The sequence below is a fragment of the Drosophila gunungcola genome (assembly GCF_025200985.1).
Source record: "Drosophila gunungcola strain Sukarami chromosome 3L unlocalized genomic scaffold, Dgunungcola_SK_2 000014F, whole genome shotgun sequence".
Taxonomy (NCBI): domain Eukaryota; kingdom Metazoa; phylum Arthropoda; class Insecta; order Diptera; family Drosophilidae; genus Drosophila; species Drosophila gunungcola.
Genome location: NW_026453182.1, coordinates 1,099,863 through 1,122,221, shown reverse-complemented (window position 1 = coordinate 1,122,221; position 22,359 = coordinate 1,099,863). Strand labels below are relative to the sequence as shown.

General features: G+C 36.9%; 6 protein-coding genes across 6 annotated transcripts in view; 2 read left to right on the top strand and 4 right to left on the bottom strand.

The window, feature by feature from the left end:
* LOC128260149 (serine/threonine-protein kinase pakA-like) overlaps positions 1–5,163 on the bottom strand; it is a 34,686-nt gene extending 29,523 nt beyond the window's left edge. Inside the window, exon 1 of the mRNA XM_052992933.1 lies at positions 4,281–5,163. The gene's annotated coding sequence lies outside the window, so the exon portion shown is untranslated. The remainder of the gene's footprint in view (positions 1–4,280) is intronic.
* A 2,715-nt stretch (positions 5,164–7,878) lies between these two features.
* On the top strand, positions 7,879–8,391 carry LOC128260157 (uncharacterized). Its single transcript, XM_052992942.1, has one exon. The coding sequence runs from the start codon at positions 7,916–7,918 to the stop codon at positions 8,177–8,179; it is 264 nt and encodes an 87-aa protein (XP_052848902.1). The 5' UTR covers positions 7,879–7,915; the 3' UTR covers positions 8,180–8,391.
* On the bottom strand, positions 8,375–9,856 carry LOC128260155 (uncharacterized). Its single transcript, XM_052992939.1, has 2 exons — positions 9,688–9,856; positions 8,375–9,271 (listed from the first exon to the last, which is right to left on the bottom strand). Exons 1-2 carry the CDS (start codon positions 9,808–9,810, stop codon positions 8,408–8,410), a joined length of 987 nt encoding a protein of 328 aa, XP_052848899.1. The 5' UTR covers positions 9,811–9,856; the 3' UTR covers positions 8,375–8,407.
* Positions 9,857–10,415: 559 nt separating this feature from the next.
* Positions 10,416–12,543, bottom strand: LOC128260144 (peritrophin-48). The gene is made up of 4 exons (XM_052992927.1): positions 12,531–12,543; positions 12,284–12,454; positions 11,632–12,224; positions 10,416–11,060 (listed from the first exon to the last, which is right to left on the bottom strand). The coding sequence occupies exons 1-4, from the start codon at positions 12,541–12,543 to the stop codon at positions 10,539–10,541; spliced, it is 1,299 nt and encodes a 432-aa protein (XP_052848887.1). The 3' UTR covers positions 10,416–10,538.
* A 908-nt stretch (positions 12,544–13,451) lies between these two features.
* Positions 13,452–15,020, bottom strand: LOC128260150 (peritrophin-48). Its single transcript, XM_052992934.1, has 2 exons — positions 14,872–15,020; positions 13,452–14,807 (listed from the first exon to the last, which is right to left on the bottom strand). Exons 1-2 carry the CDS (start codon positions 14,873–14,875, stop codon positions 13,528–13,530), a joined length of 1,284 nt encoding a protein of 427 aa, XP_052848894.1. The 5' UTR covers positions 14,876–15,020; the 3' UTR covers positions 13,452–13,527.
* Positions 15,021–16,191: 1,171 nt separating this feature from the next.
* LOC128260143 (peritrophin-44) lies at positions 16,192–18,885 on the top strand. Its single transcript, XM_052992926.1, has 2 exons — positions 16,192–16,224; positions 17,029–18,885. The coding sequence occupies exons 1-2, from the start codon at positions 16,192–16,194 to the stop codon at positions 18,076–18,078; spliced, it is 1,083 nt and encodes a 360-aa protein (XP_052848886.1). The 3' UTR covers positions 18,079–18,885.
* Positions 18,886–22,359: the final 3,474 nt, after the last annotated feature.

Genomic DNA, 22,359 nt, shown 5'->3' with positions numbered 1-22,359 from the left:
AAATATGCTAGACGATGTTTCTACTTGAAGATACCGAAAATTATTTCTATTTTTGTATACATTAAGTCGAAGTTAATTATAACTGGAGGGAGTCAAAACACAATAAACAAAACTCTTAAAGAACAAGCGAGCTTCGTTTGCATTGCTGTCAACAGCAATCATTCAATATTCTCAATTTTATTAGATAATTTTATCGGTAGATGAGAGCTTACAGCTTTAAAAGTAGTTTACTCGAATAATTTTTATTCTGCCAACTTAAAATTTTAAATGTTTAACCTTAAAAAAGTTGTACTCTTTACAAAACTAGTAAATATGAATCAATTTATTTATTTCCTATTCAAATAAATGTTTTCATATTTTTTCATAATAGCTGATTTAATTGTACGTGACAATTTTGTGTCAGTTTCTGGGCCTTTTTTTAAAAACGTACTTACGATTTTTCACAGATGTTAATATTTTAGTACAAAGTGCAGGCAACCATGATAATGATGTGGTCGTGTCATTGAGACCCCTTTATTCCTAACACTGAATAGCTTACCCCCTCTAAATGGGTTGTTTTAAATTGTGTTGACCATTGTAACTTAACATTCATGGCAAAACGTGAATTGATTGGCTTATGAAGCCGACTTCGAAGATATATTGTGCAAACTCTGGTAAACAAAAAACAGAAATTACTGAAATGTTTGTTCTGTTTAGGGTCTGCTCAGTTAAGTACCAATAAGTCTGTATCCAATGCTACACAGAAAAAAATGTATGTAAAACACGATCAGTTCCATACAGTTAAAAAACATAAATATCTATTTGCTTATTTTATAATAATAAAATAATATAAAATAAAGATGGAATTAAGGCTATTAATTAAATGTTCTTTCAGTAAGCTTATTATAATTTATTTACTGTTATACAACGCAGTTATTAATTTCAAATAAAATAATACCAATATTCATTTTTTTTCGATGCATTTTTTTTCGGTGCAGGATTTTAGCAACCGCACATTCGAATGATCGTAACCGCATGCGAAGCCATGATCAGAATATCAATAACAATCAGACCCCTCAAACGCTTGTCTCCATGAAGATCCGAGTCCCTACACCAAGCTTCAATTAGCCGCCAGTATTGTGGTTAAATTTAGACGAGTCTTCACTGTCCTGCCAAGTGAACTTTGCTGATATTTTGAAACGATCTGCCCTTGCACTTGCTCCACGTTTCGATACGGATATCGATTTCGGTTGCGTTTGACTATTCGATATGCTCCGGTGACGATTTCAATCTTCATTGTGCGTAGAGCACTAACCAGATTTGATTTTATGATTCACTTGGTCTTGAATCGAGTTTGATTCGCTTTTGTTTATCTCTCCGATCGAGTATTACGTTACCACTTGCCGATTGCTTCTGTTCGTTGGCTCTCGAAGAGTTCACGCCAGGGTGGACCAAAGCCCTTCCATTATGAGTGCAGACTAAACTTTTCAATTGGCTGATCAAATTTACCTTGCAAACAATCGATATAATAGCGTAACGAGAGAGTTGTGACAGTGCCACCAGTCAAGAAATTAAAGATTCGGGTTCAGAGTTTGTTTTTAACAAATATTTAGCATTGAATCGTTTATCTGTACTGTTTAATCAATAATATCATCATTAAAAGTAAGCTTTATTCAGTATTTTTAAAGATTTCTACATTTTTTTAAATGTATACAAAGCTGATATTCTTTTTAGCAAAAGAAGCTTAGTATTTTCGCTGAACAACTTTGCTGCAACACGTGCCAGGTAATGTTATATTTATATTTAGTTATAATTGTGCGGCCTGAAATTTAATAGTCAACGACGTGTTTAGGGTTTCATATCTCTCAAAACAAAATAATTTTTTGGGTGCCCTTCTGGCGCGATTCTTTTTGTTTACTTAGAAATTAATATCGCGATATTTAAGATGCTCTCGGAAGTGCATAGGTATGTGGTGGTCGAGCTCACTGCGTTTTCACCGGCCAACTTTGCACTACTGTTTGCGTTGATTTTTCCTAGGCCGAAACCAGTTTGCGGCTTTCATTGACAACGCATTGTTGTACGAGTGCCCATACTCATAGAAATATACAGTTGACCTTCTCTATGGTAAACCATTACAAAAAAAAACACAATTAACTTTACTGATTCGATTTGAAATTTGTTGATAAATGTATCGAAAATTCTTGAGTTTACCATAGATTTTCTTCTAAAATTTAATTTAAGTTAAGCCGAGAAGCGCATGATAATCAAATTTTAAAAGTTGTCAAATTTTAAACTAAGATAATGGGCTAAGATCTTTGGAAGGCCTATTACAGACTTCAGAAATGTTTGATTTTTAGATGTTTCACTGTAGCACTGATTGATGGCTCGGCGCATGGAGTTCCTGTGAGATGTACCCCCGGTGCCCCTTCCAATATGAGATGAGTGTAAACTGCAGGAACTCAAACCGGTTGTGGAACGAATCGAACCGTGTTGTTCGAACCCGATAGCAAATTACGCCGCTAACTGGATGAGTATGAAACATTTCTTGGTGCATTTTGTAGCACCATTTGATAAGGCTTTCGGATAGTGAAAACTGGCCTCAGTCCCGTCATTTTGGAGCTATGTATGTTACATAAATCCACGCGAAGCTTGTTAGCCTTCTCACGTATTCGTTAGATTAACCGCCTTTGATAACGAGAGATATGCCATCTCCAGCACGTGTATACATATTTATCTGCCAGACCTCTAGAGTGTGTACTAAGTGTACTAGGTTAGTGCAATTTGTATCCCAACACAACTGTACAGATAAACGAATAGTGAACGAACTTATTTGACGAATGGGGTACAACTTAAAATGTATTATGATACAAACAATCATTTTTGGGTAAAAACAATCTTATTTTCAAATTTTTTGAAATATATTTTTAATTACAATAAAGACATAATGGCCTTACCAAAAAACTGCGCACAGACATTGTGAAATATAATTAAAGAGCTCACAAGTTTTTTTTAATATGAGACACATTTAAAATTTAAAATAGATTAACTCGATATCTGGTTAGTTTGACACAGTTTTAAAATTATTGCCCGGCTTACTAATCAAACAGAATTAACATGTATTGAATATTATTTAAATTGAATATTTTACTTTGAGTTAGGACTCTCACCGATTGAGCTCTCAACTTTTTTTAAAATAATTTATTTCTCCAAATTGATGAGTACAACAAAGGGAGTGATGTTAGTTAAAAATATTTGAGAATGGTTACACCTAAACACGAATTCGCACCTTTTTTATGAAAATAAAAAATAAAAAGGAGTGTAATAGATTAGGAACGTTTCGGAAAAATAAATAATAGTACAATTTTATTTTATGTTCAAACAGTTTTGATAAAAACTAATCAAAATTTATAAAAACTAATCAAAACTTTTTATTTTTATGTGCGCCGGATATTCTCCGTCCGGTTTGCCGCGCTCGACTAATAATCAAGTGTGTTTCTGAGCTCAAGTATCCTAAAAAAGCCGAGATAATGGGCAAAAAAATCATCACCAAAAATTCCCAAAACTGTCATTCAAGCTTCAAAGTAAAAAGCTTTACATCTATACTTTATTTTGGAAGCTATGAACAATCATTTAAAAATTTCTATTAATTTCTTTTTCCAGGTAAAAAATTCTACCGACAAAACATCCTGACAACTTTTACATTAAAAAATAGATTTTGGATACCTCCGAAACATCTATACTAATGGTAAAAAACAACTAGCAAATGTATCACCCAAGTTCTTTGAATTAAACAAAAACGCGACAAAAATGGAACAACAATTATCGAAAAATTAGAAAAATATAAAATTCTGGGAATCTGGAAGACGTTTTTAAGCCTTTTTTTTCAGATAGCTTTTTTTATTATTTTATTTATAGTAATCATTGCAAATGCCTTCTACTCTAAGTATTTTTGTTGTATTCTTTTAATAAGTACATACAAAGCTATCACATATACATATAAAAATTAAGAGCAAAGCCCTCCAGAAGTGATTACCTTACAAAAAATTAGATTGAGTGAGCACTGTATTAATTCACCAATTCATTCTATTGAGTTTAAATTTATTGAGCGTACTGCAGGGTATACAAGATCGGATATTTTGGGTCATTTTTTAGCTGATACTGTGCCAGAGCGAGAAGGGTGTCCGAAAAGAGTTGACAATTTGAGTATTTTTTACCCATCTTATCAGCAAAGTTAAGTGAGTTTCGTGAGCGAAGTTCGCTTGTCGTTTCATTATATGTATGCATATTTTTGATGAACTTGCCTGCCTTAGTTTCCGTTCGCTGATTTATTTGCTATTGCTGGATCGGTTCTTATTATACTTATTTGTGCGATAATGTTGTGATGACTTTTCAGCTGCTGTCGATTTTTAGGGGTTTGTGTTATATATTAACATTCGCATGGCGACGCGACGCTTGCGCTTTCAAATCGTAGACATATACAAATATATAGCCTTGCTCGATTTTTGAAGTTTGGAGCGATCTTTTGGTCACAAAGAAAGTGCACTTTAAGTTCTACTTATTCAGCAAAGACCTTTGTTGTTGTTTTGTTTCTAACACAAAGGCAAATAATCAAATATTTAATATATTTTCAGGTACGCACACACACACACATTCAGTTAATTTTTTGTATTTAAAGCGCTCTCTTTTGCTTGCGCAATAAGTAAGAAAGAGAGCGCGGGCGAGACTCACACAGGCACGCACCGCTCTCACGGCTTTTTTGCACGTTTCTTCGGTTTTTATTTAATTTCTATTATTTTTGCACTTCGGCATACATACACATATATATTTATATTTTTCGCGGCACAGCTGTTGTGTTTTCAAATGGCGCCTTTCAGGTGGCTGCCGATCCAATCCACAAAAATAACAGAAACACGCGGAAAAGCGACGCGTGTCTCTGACCAACAACAATAACAACAACTATGTGCTTACGATTTCCATATGTGCGCACTTCTTTAAAACGGCAACGTCACTCCAATCGCAAAAAGTCAAACGGAACGAAATTAAATTAAGTAAAAACCAAAATAAAACTATTTGCGGAACGACGCGACAAAAAGAACTCCGCGCGGGTGACTTGACTAGCTTTCAACTCAATTTTAACTGATCGCCAAAGCGAAAAAGCGAGAGCCGATTATGAGCGCCGCACAGTGGGCGATGAATCGTAATCACCGCATTTTATACAAAATAAAATGCGCGCGAATAAACCAAGGCTGAGGTGTGAATTGTGAAATTTTCATTATTAATTTAAAGAAGATTTTCTTAGGAAAGGCACAAAAGGGCAGACTAGTTGTTTTTGGACTTTATGTTTAATACGGCACTTATTTTTTTTAAACTCTTTAAATCCTGACCTGACCAACCCATTGCTATAAGAAATATGGTAAACATACATTATTTCAGTTATTTTTGTGTAAAAACGTTTTAGAGTTTTAAAATGGTTTATTTCATATCCGTACATATAATATAATTTTTAAGAAAAACTTTTAATTAATGTTTCTCAGATCATTTTCTTTTGGGTTAAGGTGCACAAATCCTTCTTCTTTAATATGCACTTAAACAATTTTTAATATCTTAAATAAAATATTTTTTTTGATGAACTTTTGCTGTGAACGCCCCACTGTGCGCCGCGAGAGAGAAAGAGCGTCACTCTCTGCCGCTCTCTTTTGTTTTTTTTGTTTGTGTGTGCCTGTGCTGCATGATGCGGCGGCGCAACATCAGCTGTTTGCTGCAGGGTATCGGATATTGGTTTCCTTAAATTATTTGTTTTAATTTTAACGAGGTAAGATTGAGGTGCCCAGCGCATCTGTACAAACATAACCTTCTTTCATTATTCAAATTTAAAAATGTAATGTTCCTTTTTATGTCATATCAAAACAAAATCATTATGATAAATAGGTTATTTTTGCGATAACATAATTACGATTCTTTTGAGGACATTAAGTTTAAATCAGAAATATAGATCAAGATGTTTTTATATTCAAAATTAAATAAATAATCTAATGTACAATAGAATAAGATAAATTGTAAATTAAATTGGAGCACAAATCAGTAACATGGGCGTTTTAGAGTAATTTTTTTGGTTCGGAGAACCAGATACAACAAATATTAAAAAAAAAAATAATATTCAATTTATTTTACAATTTGTTGACCGCGTCTGTTTTCGCTTGGTAGCAGGAAGGGTGTGACAAAGCAGAAGCGGATTTGAACTTGAATTTCAATTTGAATTTGCGCCGTTAGCTTGGAAGCAAAAAAATTAACTTTTACTGTGCCACATAAGTGGAATCATTTAATTTCGAGTACAATGTGAAACTTTTTAAAACCTCTCTCAAGTGACAGTTCTTAAACTTAATAAGAGTAAATCAATTCTTTGGAAGATGTCAATACATAAATCTGTTGAATTTTTTTTTAAATTTAAGAAAAGTTAAATATTTGTATGTTTTTGAAGTCAAAAATGGTATCTTCCGGCTTAATATGGATCACACCTGCATATCTGCGATGCGACAGAGTTCAAGGTTTAAATGTCCATATAGGAAAAATCTGACCTTCCCATTAATCAGCAATTTTATTATAAATCCATTAATCAGTGACCGATTGCTATTATGTACATATGTACATTTAATTCAATACAAATTTAATAACAAAAGGGCACCGATCTGAACTTATCCAATGAGCTAATTAACACAATTTAAAAAATAAAACGTTTGTTTGTTTTAGGAATGTAAAACAAAGTGGTAGACAAGTGATACACAGACACAAAGGAATACATATTTTCAATGGCTTGAAACTTTCCTTGTGATACTTGTATTTACATACGTTGCCGACAACCCCAAAACAAATTTTTCAGTTTGCCATTTTGCGAGGCATCATGAGTCACGCGACTCCACGTTTGACCAACGAGTTTGGCCAGCAAAGACGGCTGAATTAATTACTGGACGGCATAACGATTAGCTGTGAGCAGAGAACCAGCCCTAATTGAGCCCGACCGCCTTAGAAGTTAAATTTAAATTAGGCAAACACATCATACACACTGTTATGCACATACATATTCGCAACATAATCAAGCAACATGCTTTTTTGATAATTTATGAATGAACGGATCAATGTGTGCCGAGATCAGGGACAATCTTTTAAAGTTCGTTTGCCAAATGAATGACATCATTTATAAATTTTAAAATAAAATTCAGCCCGAAAAGCTGTACGACAATCTCTTTTCCTTGACCTACCCTATGCTATATTATACTCGTAAATACGATTCTTGTTTAGTAATATACGATTATCTCTTATTGTTTGATTAAAATCACTTTAAAGAATATCTGCCAAGAATGTAAAAAATTAAAAATTTTAACACGAGTCATAATAATATTGTGTAACAAGTATTTCAGGGGTAATAAACCTTAACTTGAAATAAATAATATCTTAACTAATTTGCATGGGAAAAATTTAAACATTTGAAAATTATTAGGAAATACAGGCTGAACTGCAAAAGTAGAACTTTACTAATTCAAAGTATTCTTAATTCTTCAATATAGTGCATATACATATATAATTTGACCAAAAGCTTTTAATAACCCCAACTTACTTTGTGGATTATTTTTTATATTGTAATTAAATTTTCTTAATTTTTTATTTAAAAATGTTAATAATAATTTAGTGTCAATTTGCAATTATACCCTTTTTTACATAAACAAAGCTTTTTTATTCAATGATCGCTAATTCGTGTAGCTCACTTTTGGGCTGAGACAAAATTGTATAAAACTAATGTCTCTTGCTATCTTATCCACTAACCATTGTAAAACAATTTGTCTCATCTGTAAATATTTTCTATTGATAAGATTTAGTATTTCGACATGCGAGCAGAAGATAACTTCCAGCAAGATCAGTTTGAGATCATCTCTGCATCAAAATGCTTGCAGCCAACGGGTTAAATTTTGCAATCTTTTCGATATTTTTCCTTCTATTGGTTTGCCATATTGAAACAAACTATGGTGATGAAATAACCAAAGATGTCGGATCACTCGAGCCAAGTAAAGTAACATTTTGGGAACGCATTGTGAGCGGTGTGAAGAACTATCCCTGGAAAACGGACAAAATAGAGAAGGAAAGCAAGGAAACTGCTGAAAGGAGAGCCGTTTTTTGGCAAAGGCTTACGATGGCCACAGTTCTTTAATAAGTAACTTGCTTGTAAACTACCCAAAAATCTATGAGTTTTTCTATTTTTTTTGTCCATACTACTGTTTCAATAGAATTCAATTGGAATAATAAAGTGAAAACAATTTTGGAAGCACACATTGTTAAAAGAGATTAGTGTATATTTGTTGAACACAGAAAATGCCTTCCCCTTTAAATAAATAACTAAATGATATAGTTTTTGACTGTGCATCTCCACATATATTATTTATTTTTGGAAGCACTTGACGCTCTTTTCCATTTCGCAATAGCCGGACTTCTGGTCCCAGAAGAGGCCCTTGGGGCACGAGGTGACCACCGGCATCCCGCCGATGCAGATGTAGTACTTACTGCAATCTTCCGGATGGGACATATAGCTTTGCTTGGTGGACGGACAAGTCAGGGTGGTAATCTCAGCTCGCGGAGGAGAGGGTGCGGTTGGGACTGAAGCCAACTGTGTGGTCACGGGATCCGTTAAGAATTGCTGCAGCGTACTGTACTCACTCGATCCCACTATATAGCAAACCGTCACTGGAGCTCCACTACTCGGAGTGGTGTCACCCACGACTACTTCCACATTCGTGATGGGTTCTGATTTCACGGATTCCCCGTAGCAAACGGCCTGATCGTTCAACTGACACTCGGACATCTCGAAATTCCAGGAGGTGCCACGCCCACATTGATGACGGTGTAGATGTCCGTAGGCACAGATGAAGTACAAGCCACAATTTCTGGGATGCGGCAGGAAGTAGGCTCCATAATGGCGGCACTCGATATGCTCCGGATCGTACTTCTCCATGGGATTCACTGGCTGACCATTGGTCACATCAACGGCCACGAAGACCGGACGTGGCTTGTGTGACCACCAATAAATCTCGGAGTTATCTACTGGATTGCCTTGGGATTCCGAATTTGATACGAGCAAATCATCTTGACAGTTGGTGTTCTGTGGCAGATCGCAGATCCCTCGGTTTTCATTGAACTGGAGCCCCTGATCACAGTACATAAGCGTGGGAATTTGCGAGCATGAGAAGTATCCATTGCAATCCTTGGGATGGGGCACCAAATCTCCCTCTTGGTGACCCACGCAGATCTGAAATCAGAAGTTTTTAACATTGCCTTTATGAAGGGTTCAAAAGACTAATAGCAACTTAATAGTATATTAGCAATGGTTTTTGATGAAAATGTTATTAATTTATATATTATTTATACAAAATGTTACACAAGGCTATATATCACATAAGTTTATAGTTCTAGAAGTAAAAAGAAAACCAAAATAAAAAAAACAGCTATGAGTTGTAAGCTTAGAAGCCTTTTTTTAACTCAATTTTTTTTTACTATGAAAATATTTACTTATAATAATCAATGTTGTAGCAAATCCAGTGTTTTTTTATATTCCTAGGGTTCCTTTTTCAAATAATATTCAAAGCATTAAGGGTTGTTTAGTTCTTAGTTCTTTAAAAGCAAATTTTTTTATATGAAGATGTTTTATCTTCTGATCATACTCACTTGGGTTAGGTCACCTATGGGAGCACGAGCCTTGGGCAGTTCCCAACTCCGGTCAACGGAGTGACCTGCTCCCAACTGGAAGCAGATGCTGAGTGCCAAGACAAATGCCCAGGAGCATTGCATTGTAGTTTTAATTCCACTTGATTTCTGATGCTGGTTCTTTGCGGTTCCAAAATATCAATGTTAATGGTTCGGACGTCTCAGGACCGACCCTTTTATATGGTCGACAAAGTGGGTGTGCCAATTGTCAAAGCTAATCGAAAACTTGTGTTTGCAATCTGCGTTGCGGTCTCTTCGAGATCGCAATCTTTACGTTTTTAGATAAAATTCTATAAAAATATTCGTGATATGCTCACATCTATAAATACCACATAGATCTTGGTAGTGTATATGTAAACCTTAAATTTATTTGAAAGGCAATCAAAGTTATTGGCAACAAATCAAGCATGCCAAAAGATTTTAAAACTAAAAGAAGCTGAGGGAAGTGTGCAAATCACTTTTAGGTGTCGAAAATTCTTAATGGGGGAACAAAGATCTATGTCAATCATAGGAAAACAAAAATATTATTTATTTACAATCAATAATCCAGGATTCAATGAGTTCTTGATTTGTAAAAAGCTAGGATCTCAGCCTTTTAAATAGCACATTTTTGTGAGTTGATGGACTTCAGCTGCTATGCCAAATTGTAGATATCCATTACGTTTTACTGCCATCGGATAAAATAATCATTTGCTTGCGATCGTAATTTTATTGCCTTTTATATAAGCTGAATACTAAATGGTAAATACATAGAATATTGTTTGCAGATGGTCCTGTGGTGAGTTCCGTTTGAGTTGCCCCCCAATTTGTGGCTAGGCCACCTTTTCAGGCGTGGAGCTGTCGTCGGAATCGGTGGACGAGCCGGCCACAGTGGCTCCATAGCAGGCTCCGTGCGTGGCCACATAGGTGTCCAGGCCGGAGTCGGGCGCACATCCCTGGATGTCCTCGTTGAAGAAGTGCTCTTCGGGGCAGGTGAGCGCTGTGGGCTGGCCACTGGAGGGGCAGAAAAGGTAGTTCCTGCAGTTGTCCGAATCAACGGCGTTCACAAACGACTGTTTGGCGAACTGGCAACGGTTGCAGGTATCCACTGGAGTGGCCGCCTCACGGAGCTTGCAGCCACTGGACTCCACATCCCAGTAGTAGCCAAAGGCACAGGCCACCTTGGTCCACTGCTTGTTCACACACTGCAAGTACTGGCCACAAACGGTGACATCGGGCTTCGTATCGCCGTTGGTGGCGCAGGAAACTCCGGCATCGCTAATCGGTATTCCGGTCACACGGCTGCACACGGTGGCGGATGGATAACCGCAGATTTGGGTTTGAGGGTTAAACTCCTAATAAAATGAATAATAGAGAAAAAAGAGACCATCAAATAGCATACAATAATTTTACAATACTTTCTACAGATCAAACTTTCCCTTCAATGATAATAATAATAAATCACCTTTAAATGAAGTATTGTTTTTTAAAAAGATCGTTAGGTCAAGAAAATTATTAGAACCAACTATTAAACTAGGATTCCTCTATTCTATTAAATACATTTCTTAAATATTTGCTATTTAAAAAATATATTAAAATTTGACAAAATTATGTGCAAAATCAATTATTTGCTTCTTTATAATCTGTTTAACAAATTAATAAATTTAAGTTACGAGATCACTGTTGAATGTTTTTGTCATTAAAAGGCAAGTTCTAACCAATTGCTATAAGTTGCTAATCCGTAAATCTTAAGAAAAATTCATCGGACGGTTAGTTTAAAAATTGTTTTAAAAAGCAATTGAGATCCAAGAATGTATAGCCTTACTTAAAATTGAAATAAAATTGTTTCAAAGGCGTTTAAATTATTTTGAAGTTGATAAAACTGTTATAAAATTCTAATAAATTCAAATTTGAAGTGTAACTTACAGGGGTTTTGATCGGACATGTTCCGCTTGTCTGTTTGATGCCGGTTGTAGTGGATTGGCAGGTGTACCAGATGTCGCAGGCTTGGGTGTCGCCGAACCAGATGCCAGGGGGCACAACATCACAGATGGTGTTGAGGGTGGTTCCTTCGGTTTCCACGAGGTTATCGTTGCAGGATCCCCAGACACAACTCTTGCTGCTGGCGTCAAATACCTGACCGCTGCCGCACCTCTTGGGCGCCGAGCTCTTGCCCTCGTCGCAGTAGAAGTATCCTCCGCAGACGGCCGTGTTGGGCACCCAGGTGCCATTCTTTCCGGAGCAGGGCTCGGACAGGCCCCAGTAGCAATCCACCTGGCTCGAGGGGTAGCAGCCGCTCTTAGTGTAGGCGTAGGAGTAACCGGCTTGGCAGGAGTTCTTCACCGGTCCGCTGGAGCTGCAGACATAGTAGTCCTGGCAGGACTCGATGCTGCCCAGCTGGGTTCCGGTCTTCACCGCCGTACAGACGGCCGTCACATTGTAGTTGCCCTCCAGAATTGGGTCCGCTGCCAAGGCGCTAGCGCCCATGAGGCACAGGATCGTGGCCAGTAAAAGCTTGGCTGCAAAGCATACTCCTTAATTACCCAAAAAGATCCTTGGAAATAAGTGCCACACTTGCCTGTCATCGTTGGTTGGTAGGTAATACTCTTTTTGGCTGTCGTCGGGAAACACGAATACCACTTGTATTGGCCAATGAAAGGTAGTCGAAGACTGATGGTGGAGTTTTCCCATCGCCTGGTTTTTATAGGTCTACGCTTCGAACTTGGCCATCTTGATCGTAAATTGCCGCCTGCAGATAAGCCCGCGGTTCGCGGGAATTATAGACAGAGGTACATAATTCATTTTTTTTATTTGTTCTGTCCGACGCGCGCCGAACATCTTGTTTTACCAATTTTAATTAAAGTTAAGTTGTAGTAACCGCAAGCTAGTCACTATCATTCCGTATTTCTATCTGTTCCGCAACTTAATAATTAAAAAAAAAGGAATCTATTGACGCAGCTACATCTTTATCGATGGGTTAATCTTACGGTTTCCCTTGAAAACAATCGGATCGTGTTCTAAACCTTAGTGTTGTAATCTTATATTTAAGACGGAGGCTTGTTTTTATAAGATTACAATAGTGTAATAATAAAACACGTGAATTTTAAATTAAAAATATTATAAATTTTAATAAAACTACAATTTTCGCATAAATAACTTTTTAATAACACAATAAACTAAGCATATTATTGCTCAAGTTTTAATAAACTTTTTATCTCTCTTTGATGACGTGGTTGCCAGCCAATAAACATTTTCGACAACATAAATATCCCTAGTTTGAGTTTATTACCATATAAATGTACTTTTCTTGGGATGTCATTTATATTGATTGGAAATTTTCAAAAAACAGTAAAAAACAAATGCTAACAACTTAATTTCAAAAGGGTTGTCAATGTTAATTTTGTTTATTTTCATATTCTATAATTTGATTTATAAAATGTTGATTTTATGAAAACCAATTTTTTTTCTTTTCAAGTTTCGCACTGAATCAAATGTTCGGAATACTGTTTCGCATATAAATCCGATGTCTTGTTATCAGGGAGCGTAATCATTAAAAGTCTTATTATTATCAAATCACGTCATCAACTTAAACAATGCCACTTAGATTATGAATGAAACTGATACCAAACTCTGTTGGGAAGGGGTAAAATTATGGTCCCATTAAGTAAATTAATTTGTTTACACACTCTAAAACTCTATCCTATAGAACGAAATACAATCGTTTAATTGACTATTTACAAATCAAGGATCTTTTGATAGTAGATTTATTTGTATGCAGTTATATATTTAGTGTTTTCACAAAATGCTGAAGATTTGAATAGATTATTTTTTGGTTCCCGTAGAGGTTCCAGTACCCGAAGCAGTATCCGTAGAAGTTCCAGTTGAGCTTCCCGAAGAAGTGTCTGTAGAAGTTCCCGTAGAAGTTCCAGTGGATGTTCCCGAGGAAGTTCCCGTAGAACTTCCGGAGGACGAAGATCCAGACGAAGTGTCGGTAGAGGAACCCGAGGAAGAAGATCCAGAGGATGATCCCGAAGTGCTTGGAGCCGAGGTGCTCGCAATGCCGGTGCTTCCGGTGGGATTGCAGCACTGGAACTGCGGCTCCAAACCACCCACACAGGATCCGGAATTCTCGTTGAAGTAGAAGTTGGTGGGGCAGCTCTCGACGGCCTTCTGGACACCATTCACGCAGTACAGATAGTCGGAGCAGTTGCTGGCCGAGTAGGCATTCACGAAGCTGGCGGTGGTGCCCACGCATCTGTCGCAGTTGTTCCTGGCCTGCATCCTGGTCACACAGCCCTTCGAGATGGTGTCATAGTAGTAGCCCGCGGGGCAGGTCATCAGCTGGTAGCTGAGACTGGCCGAGCACATGTAGTACTGGTTGCAGGCCTTGGCCGCAATGGTCGATCCCTGCGAGGTGCAGGTGGTGGGCGAACTCAGTCCCGTCAGGGAGGGATCGTTGGTCACCTGGGAGCAGGAGGAGGTCGTCTGGTAGCCGCAGTTGCTGGCCCTCACATTGAACACGAGGCCCGGGGCGCAGGTACCCGATCGCATCACGTTGTTCTCGCAGAAGTTCCAGCCACTGCAGTTGGAGGCACTGCCGAAGTATATGTTGTTCTTGACGAGATTGCACAGGTTGGGGGTCACGGTCAAGCTGCCGTCATTGTCGCTGGCGGTTTGGCAGGGATAGCTGTTGGCATACACGCAGGCCTGGGTCGTGGGATTGAAGTTCTCGCCGGTCGGGCAGTTGCCACGGATGGCGCCCGAGGATCCGCAGTAGTAGTAGCCGCCGCAGGAGGTGCTTGTGCCCGCAAAGGAGCCCACCGCCTTGCCCAGGCAGGGATGAGCGCTGCTGACGCAGGTGCTCGGAACGCTGGTCGTGCACTGCTGGGCATTCTTGTCGAAATAGTAGCCGGTGGGACAGGTCAGGGTCGTCACCTGCGATCCCTGGCACTGGTAGTAGGTGGAGCAGTCCGACTGGCTGCCCACGTAGTTGCCACTGCTGACCAGCAGGCACAAGGCGGTCACATTCACATCGGCCGAAGCTGGAGCGGCACAGCCGACCAGCAGCGCCACGGCAGCAATGATAAATCCTTTCTGTCCACCTTTAAATTAAATTAAATGTTAACTGACCCATTCTGTTCATTTAAATATGCATACAAAACTTACCCATTTGTTAGCTGTTTATTTTGGTGGCTCTCAGTGGTATACTGTTCTTGGGCACTGGCCTCCCAGGGTTTTTATTTGGAATCCGGCCGGGTTTTATCTTCGATCCGCTTCGGTGTTCAACTTGATCGACGACCCTTCAATCCAGGGAATTGACTTTGTGATGTATCGGCCCAGGCAGCCAGTGAAACAATCTCTATTTTTGCATGATCGATGGCCCTTTTGACAGGTCAACAAAATATTGGATAAGAAATTCCATAGAATTTGCAATAATCAAATACTACTTTATAATTTGCTTTATTGACCATAGACTTACTAAGCATATAAATTTAATGCATTTTAATTCAAAACTTTAAATTTAGCATGCACTTTACTTTACAAAATTGGTTTTTAATGCCAATTGTTTTTATATTTACACCACATTAATGTACAAAAAATTAACAAAACTATAAAAATAAATTTTCTGTTTTACAAAAGCAAACAAAATTATTAACATTAATTTAAAGATCTTGAGAATTTTGCAACATTACAGCTAGATTTAAAATTGTTTATAAAACCAATCCCCAAATAACCAGTAACTGATTTATTTTCTATCTAGCAAGGCAATCTAGAATGTTTTTTAATTAAGACAAAATTGGTATTGAATGGCAATACAAAAAAATTTGGCCGAAAACCACCCATTTCTCAGAACTTAATCTTCATTCAAAAATCAACCATTATCACATTCTTAAGCTAACATCTTTTTAGTGAGTTGCCAAAGTACAAACATGTATAAGAAAATTCGATTAGATAATTTTGGCCAATTGAAATCATTCCAGTCGTAAGTTAACCACATGGTTCCCAAATTTAATGACACATTTTTAGGTGTTAGTTTTGGGATTCGATTAAGGAAAAATCACCTATAAACCGATATGAGATTAGAGTAATCTAAATTAGATGTATATTACCTGCTTTATGGCACTAACCCACCTACTTAATGATTCGGTATTCTGCTTCAAAGCATTCTCAGAATAATGACTAACCCACTGTATTTCCCAACCTGGCGATTCTTAGCATTGGTTGTTATTATCGGAAGAGCGAAACAGGCATGATTGGACAAAGTTCAATTATATGTTTAGATAAAAACAATAAATCTAAAGCAACTTATTTGATAAGGCTAGTTAAAAATGTACTATATTTATAGTATTTATATATTTCCAGCGGAACAAATTCTAAATCAAATTAATTACATTTATAAGTAGTAATCTGAGCCACTTGACATAGCCGTAATCTGCAGTATTCCTAAGAAATTAGTCATTAGGTCTATTAATACCATAATGTCGTATGCATCAGTCCTATCAGCTTCGGACACAAATGGTACACATATTTGGTTATGATTCTAAAAGAGAATACAGTTACGCTTAAGTAATAAATAAAAAAAAACATTAAAAATTAGTTGGTAATGGTAAATACGATTTACAAATAAAAATATTATTTCCATTGAGTAAACCTGGAAGTAAACGCAATATACGCAATACTTAACCAAAAATAAACAAATTGGGTATTAATCGATCAGCGAAGGGGTATATATCATTTGTCAAATATGGAATTAAAAGAGCTTGATAAAACTGAAATATGAATACGCCATGCGTTCATTTTAGCCACTGACGACAGTTTTGGCCATAAGGTAATGCTCCCAAATTTATAGACCTTTCGGAATGCCCCAAAACAAACTGAGGTAAGCGTTGTCTTGGCAATGTATATTTAATGGCCAAGTTGGAAGGGTCCCAGTTAGACGTTCTTTTCGCCTGTTGCCTTCAAAGGCTATTTGCAATATATTTTTCGAATAAAACTAGATATTAATAGTTCGCTGTTGAAAACCGAAGATGAGTAAGTATAAGTAAAGTTACAAGCTTTAATTTATTTATGAACTTGTTTATTTGTAGGGAAAGTAGTTTGTTAATGGCTAAAAGTAATGACAATCGATTATTATTTTAATAGCAAGTAGCTTGAAGCTTGTAAAAAGTTTTTTTATGTTGTTTTAATTGCTGGTTTAGATATAGGAAAAGTCGCTTGTTTGATTTATAAAACTTTCTTATTAATACATAAATTTAATTTGATAAATATTAATATTATTATATATTATTTTATTATAATTTCCTCGGTTTTTTTCGCAAACAGGTACGGGAATTGTGCCTATTTTTTGGTCTGTTCATGGTCCCCCTGATTTCTGGAGCCGCCACCTTCAACCCGACCTTGATATGCGAACTGGTGGTCAATGGGACCAAGATGAACGATCCGCGGGCCTGCAATGCGTGGATTCAGTGCATCGATGGGCAGCCAGTTGGTGGAACCTGTGGAACTGGATTTTTCTACGACAGGGAAAGCAAGCAGTGCCAGAGTTCGGGCAGTGTAAAGTGCCTGTCCAGCGATCCTTGCGCAGCTCTGGCCACCGGATTTGCTGCCGACCCGTACTCCTGCAATGGGTACTATTACTGCATAAATGGCAAGGGAAACCACGGTGTGTGCCCTACGGGAATGAACTTCAATCCGGGGACGCAAGACTGCATACGGGATTATCCGTGCTCGGATAAAATGGACCCGGACAGCTACTGTAACATCCTGCCGGATGGTGTTTTCGTCAAGGACATGGACAACTGCAATGGCTATCAGATGTGCTGGGGTGGCCAGGTGCTGAATGGCACTTGCCCGGGCACTTTCTACTTCAACGCCGCCACGGCCGCGTGCGATTATCCGCAGGATGTGGAGTGCGATTTCACCCCAGTGCCGGATATCATCGAAAAGGGAGTGTGTCCGGAAACGGGAGGATTTATTTCCGACAACCGGACCTGCAATGGCTACTTCTACTGCAAGGAAATGGGCGATGGAGAGTTTTCCTTGGAGCATGGCGAGTGCTCCGATGGTAGATTTTTCCTGGACACCGATGGCGGTGCTTGTGTTCCCCGTTCCAAGGTGAAATGTCCCTTCGATCGGTGCGTGGGACTGGGCAACTCAAACATTCAGCTGGCCAACGAGTCGGATGACGGCTGTCGGGGATACGCAATCTGCCAAAATGGCGTTGCCATTGGCCAAGGAACCTGTCCCCAGAAGGAGTACTTCGACGAGGTCACCCAGCGCTGCACCACTCAGGCTATATCTTATCCCGCCTGCCAGATATCGGATCAAGCTACGACAGTAAATGATGACACTACCACCAATTCGGTCTCGTGAGCCTTAAATCAGTAATCAGTTTTAATTAGTCACTTTGTGCGTTTTCCAAAAACATAAGTACATGAAGAGCTGCTATCGGCTCCATTTAAATATAAAGTTAACAGTTCAACTCTTGCATTGGATTTCTCTGAATCGATTTGATTTGGAAACAATACACTAACCTACTGCCAGCACAGGTAAACAGACAAAAATATAATCGAATCACTGTAATTTTTTTTCCCCATATAATTAAAATAACTTTATTTTCTGAAATTCTGAACACATCATCGTAGCAAAATTCGGCAATCCAAAGAGTGTTTTACTTTTGACAACAAAAAGTCTGTTCATTATTCAAATTATATAACAGACTGTACAAAATGAGGAAAACTAATCTAATTTGTTAACATACCTACATTTATTTCACGGAAACGAATAAAAAGAGCGTACAAATTAGGAAAGTCTATTATTCTGCTGCAGAGTTCGAAATGACGAATAAGTGGAGCTTGGCGATCGGTGTTCTGCTGGGTCTTCTACTCCTTTTTACTCCCATCGACTGCCAAAAATCAAAGGACTGTGCTCCGTAAATGAAACCGAGGTGTACTGTCCTTGGATGTGTCCTGAATCATGCGAATATGATGGTAACGGATTCTGTTTTCTGGGTTGCGGAGGTCCTTGCGTGTGTAAACCAGGATATATAGTTTATGAAAAAACTAATGCCTGTATTCTACGATCTGATTGCCCAGCAGATTTAGTGCAAAAGAAAGGGACACGATACGATCTCAACTACAGATATAATTAAAATATTAAACGAACTCTTTAATACTATGACCAAGCCTGACATAATAATTTAAAAAATTTAATTTTTTACCCCTTACTTGTGGAGTAAGGTGGTATTCTTTGAAAGGTATGTAACAGGTGGAAGAAAGCGTTTCCGACCATATAAAGTATATATATTCTTGATCAGGATAAATTAGCCATGCCTGTCTGTCTGTCCGTTCGTCCTTATGAACGTCGAGATCTCGAGAACTATAAAAGCTAGAGATTTGGTATTTGACATGCAAATTCTAGTAACTCTTACGAATCGCAAGTTTTTGAGGGAAAATATATATAAGCAACGACATTTCCAGCAATGTGGACTTTGTAAATCCTTTCCTGCAACCTCCTTATTGGTCATAGTCCCTGGTAGCCGAGAAATGCGAATTGTGGATGTCTTCCATATATAAGGTGTACGGAACTGGCTCTTATATCTCCAAAATGTTTATGTAGCTTTCGCTGTGATAGAGACCTTCGAACAAGAGCTAACCCATCGCATATTCGTGACCAGCTCAAATCCACTTCTACATCTTAGAGACTTTCGGGACATTTGGGGTCTTCCATTTCCGGAACTTCACCGGTCAAGCGTTTCACTTTCCCAGCTTATTCTGGCTATAAGCATTTTTGCAATGCTCATTAAGCGTGCTTTGAGTGCTCAGATATGAAACTTTGATGATTTAGAGTCACGGATGATCGATCCGGAGTCTTTTATTCGGGTTACTTTGAGCCAAATGGAATGAAGCCTGTCGTATTTTGATGAATTTGAGAGATCATTGACACAGAAGTTCTTTTGCAAGTCCGAGAATTTGAGTATAGTGTTCTGGAGAACAATTTAATCTACAGACGGATTTTGACAAGATTCCTAATTTGAGTTCAGGAATCTGGCATAACAAATTTTTTGAGAATTTTGAATTAAGTCAAAATGCCGTCGTTTAATTGATTTTTTTAATTTCATACCATCTTAGATTAGAGATCTAAAGAGAACATCTAAGAAAAGCCAGTTATTACCCAAGTTATTACCCATTAACAAAGCAGTTAAAATACCTTAATTTTAGGCTTAGCAATAATTAATAATGTTACCTAACTGAAAATGTTGCTGATTCTTCATATGGGTCCAATAGCATTAAAAGGAACACCCACAGCTTATATAAATCAATACTATTACTCAAAAGGCTATCAAATACTAGCTGAAAACAACAAAATTTATTTAAGCTTAAAAAAAAATAGTAAATAAAAATAAACGCTTTGAGATTACCTCTTGATCTATGAAAAAAAATTGTCACACAATGGTACCGGATGGTTTATTGATTTTGAAAAACAATAAGGTATATCCATTTGTATTTTAGAATGACAAGCATATATTTTGTAATAATGCCGTTTATTTATATTCAGCTTAGTTATAAAAACCTCCACAGTAAAAATGAAACAACGCCAGCAAAGAAACCAATTTTATATGATGATAAATGGCAATACTCCATTTCGGTCTCGTGAGCGAAATACGCAATCAGTTTTAATTAGATACTACGGTTTTTGTCGCCGCCACAATAAATATAAGTGTACCAGATACTGATATCAGCCGTAATAACGATTGAATTACCAGATTCTTTCTTGGCTAAGATTTCCTTGAACCGATTGGAGTAAAACACAAGCCCTTACGATATAGGGTTTGATAGCTCCCTCGACATATTAGACCCGTGATGTCATACTCAAAAACAAAATTTCTGAATTTAGAGGTCAATAAAAAAGTAAAACTGAAGTAACCTATAGAACCCATTCATGTGTTCAAAAACTGATATCAGCCAATAACATAACAACAACTGAAAATGGGATAACATCAATAAAGAAGTTGAATGGAAAAGTACAAACTTATCAGAGGAAAAGTTCCCAGTTTTTACGACCACTTGATTTATCTGTTGTTAAAAATTGGCTCTTTGAAGAACTGTTGTTTTATACTAAACACCTTTTTCCTAAGTTTGGCTGTTTTAAAAGCCATTTCATAATCGTAAGTAGAACATTTTAATCATCTTAACACCTTTAATATAGTTTTCAATTACTTGGTAATTTTATTTTTTCTATACCATATTTACTAATCATCTTTTTGAATTCCTTTAATATTTTGCATAATCGTAAACTAAACATTAAATTAAATAAATCCACAAAATTAATTCGTTTCAAACAGTCAGTTTTATAAATATATACATATATATATAACAAAAAACGTATCCGCAGTGTGGGCTAGTATAAAAACAATAACTAATTTATTTCCAATTAACGATCAATAATCATTATTTTTTTTAGTTCAAAAACACAAGGAAATTTTGCAGCATTTTGACTTCTAACGAAAGCATTTCTCACTCATATTGTTTTTTTCTGTAAAAGGCCATAATTGTAATAAATTATTGGTAGAAGACTGCGTAAGAAATGTAACCGAGCCTTATTAGGTGATGGATACTTCTAGCTCGCCTCAAGCCAAACACGGAAATAACCGCTCGCGGCATTGGCGAGTAGCAAATTTGTTATCAGCCTATCAGGAATCGGTTCGAAATTCTCCGAACCCTACACTGGGGTACTCTTTTAATTAAAAATGATAATATTTCGGGCACTCCAACTGTCACGAAAACAGATTGCCAAAAAAGAAACGTTGTGTGGCGAAGTTTTGATAGCAAAGGGTTGCCAAGAATTTTATCGCCCTGTCTCTCTGCTGCCCTAATGAACATTTCCGCTACCCCGCATTTCTACAAATTTATTTGACCTCTACCCGTAGTTATCGACACTACCTGATAATTGGGATAAATGTAAGGAAATGTCCTCCACAATAAAATATGAATTTGTAAGCATTTTTTGATTTATTTGAATCTTTTGTCAAATTTTTGTAGAAATAAATAATTTGTTAAACAAGATGGGCAATCTTAAAGAAATAAAAATATTATAAAACCAAAAAAAAACTTTAACTTTTTAGGTTACACTTGATATATAAAAGTACATATATCTCCTTCAAGTTTATGTCAAATATTAACATGCAGAGATTACAACCACAGAAAAAACATGGCAAGTGCAAATATTTTACTTTGAATAAAATATTTTCGGTAGCAATTTAGCAACGAGGGGTGTTTTGTTTAAATCAAAGTGTGTTACACTTTTTTGTATTATTAATTATGAACAAATTAAGATTTAAAATGAAAAAATTTGATATCTATACTTCAATAAGCATCTACCCTATTTTTTTTATAAAATTTATATTTTGAAAAATAATTTTACATTTAAAGATTTTCTCTGGGTGTATAAGAGAAGGCAATTTATAACCGACAAATAAAGTTTTATTTTTTTAATAAACTTTTTAAAAGTAGGGACTAAAGATTTGGTTTTTTTTATACAATTTTGAATGTATGTTTGGACAGAATGAAGGTAGATTACAGATAATGATAGACCAATATTAATATCTAATATGACATTTCCCCGCCAAGAAGTAAGGTAATTCCTTTCGTAAAA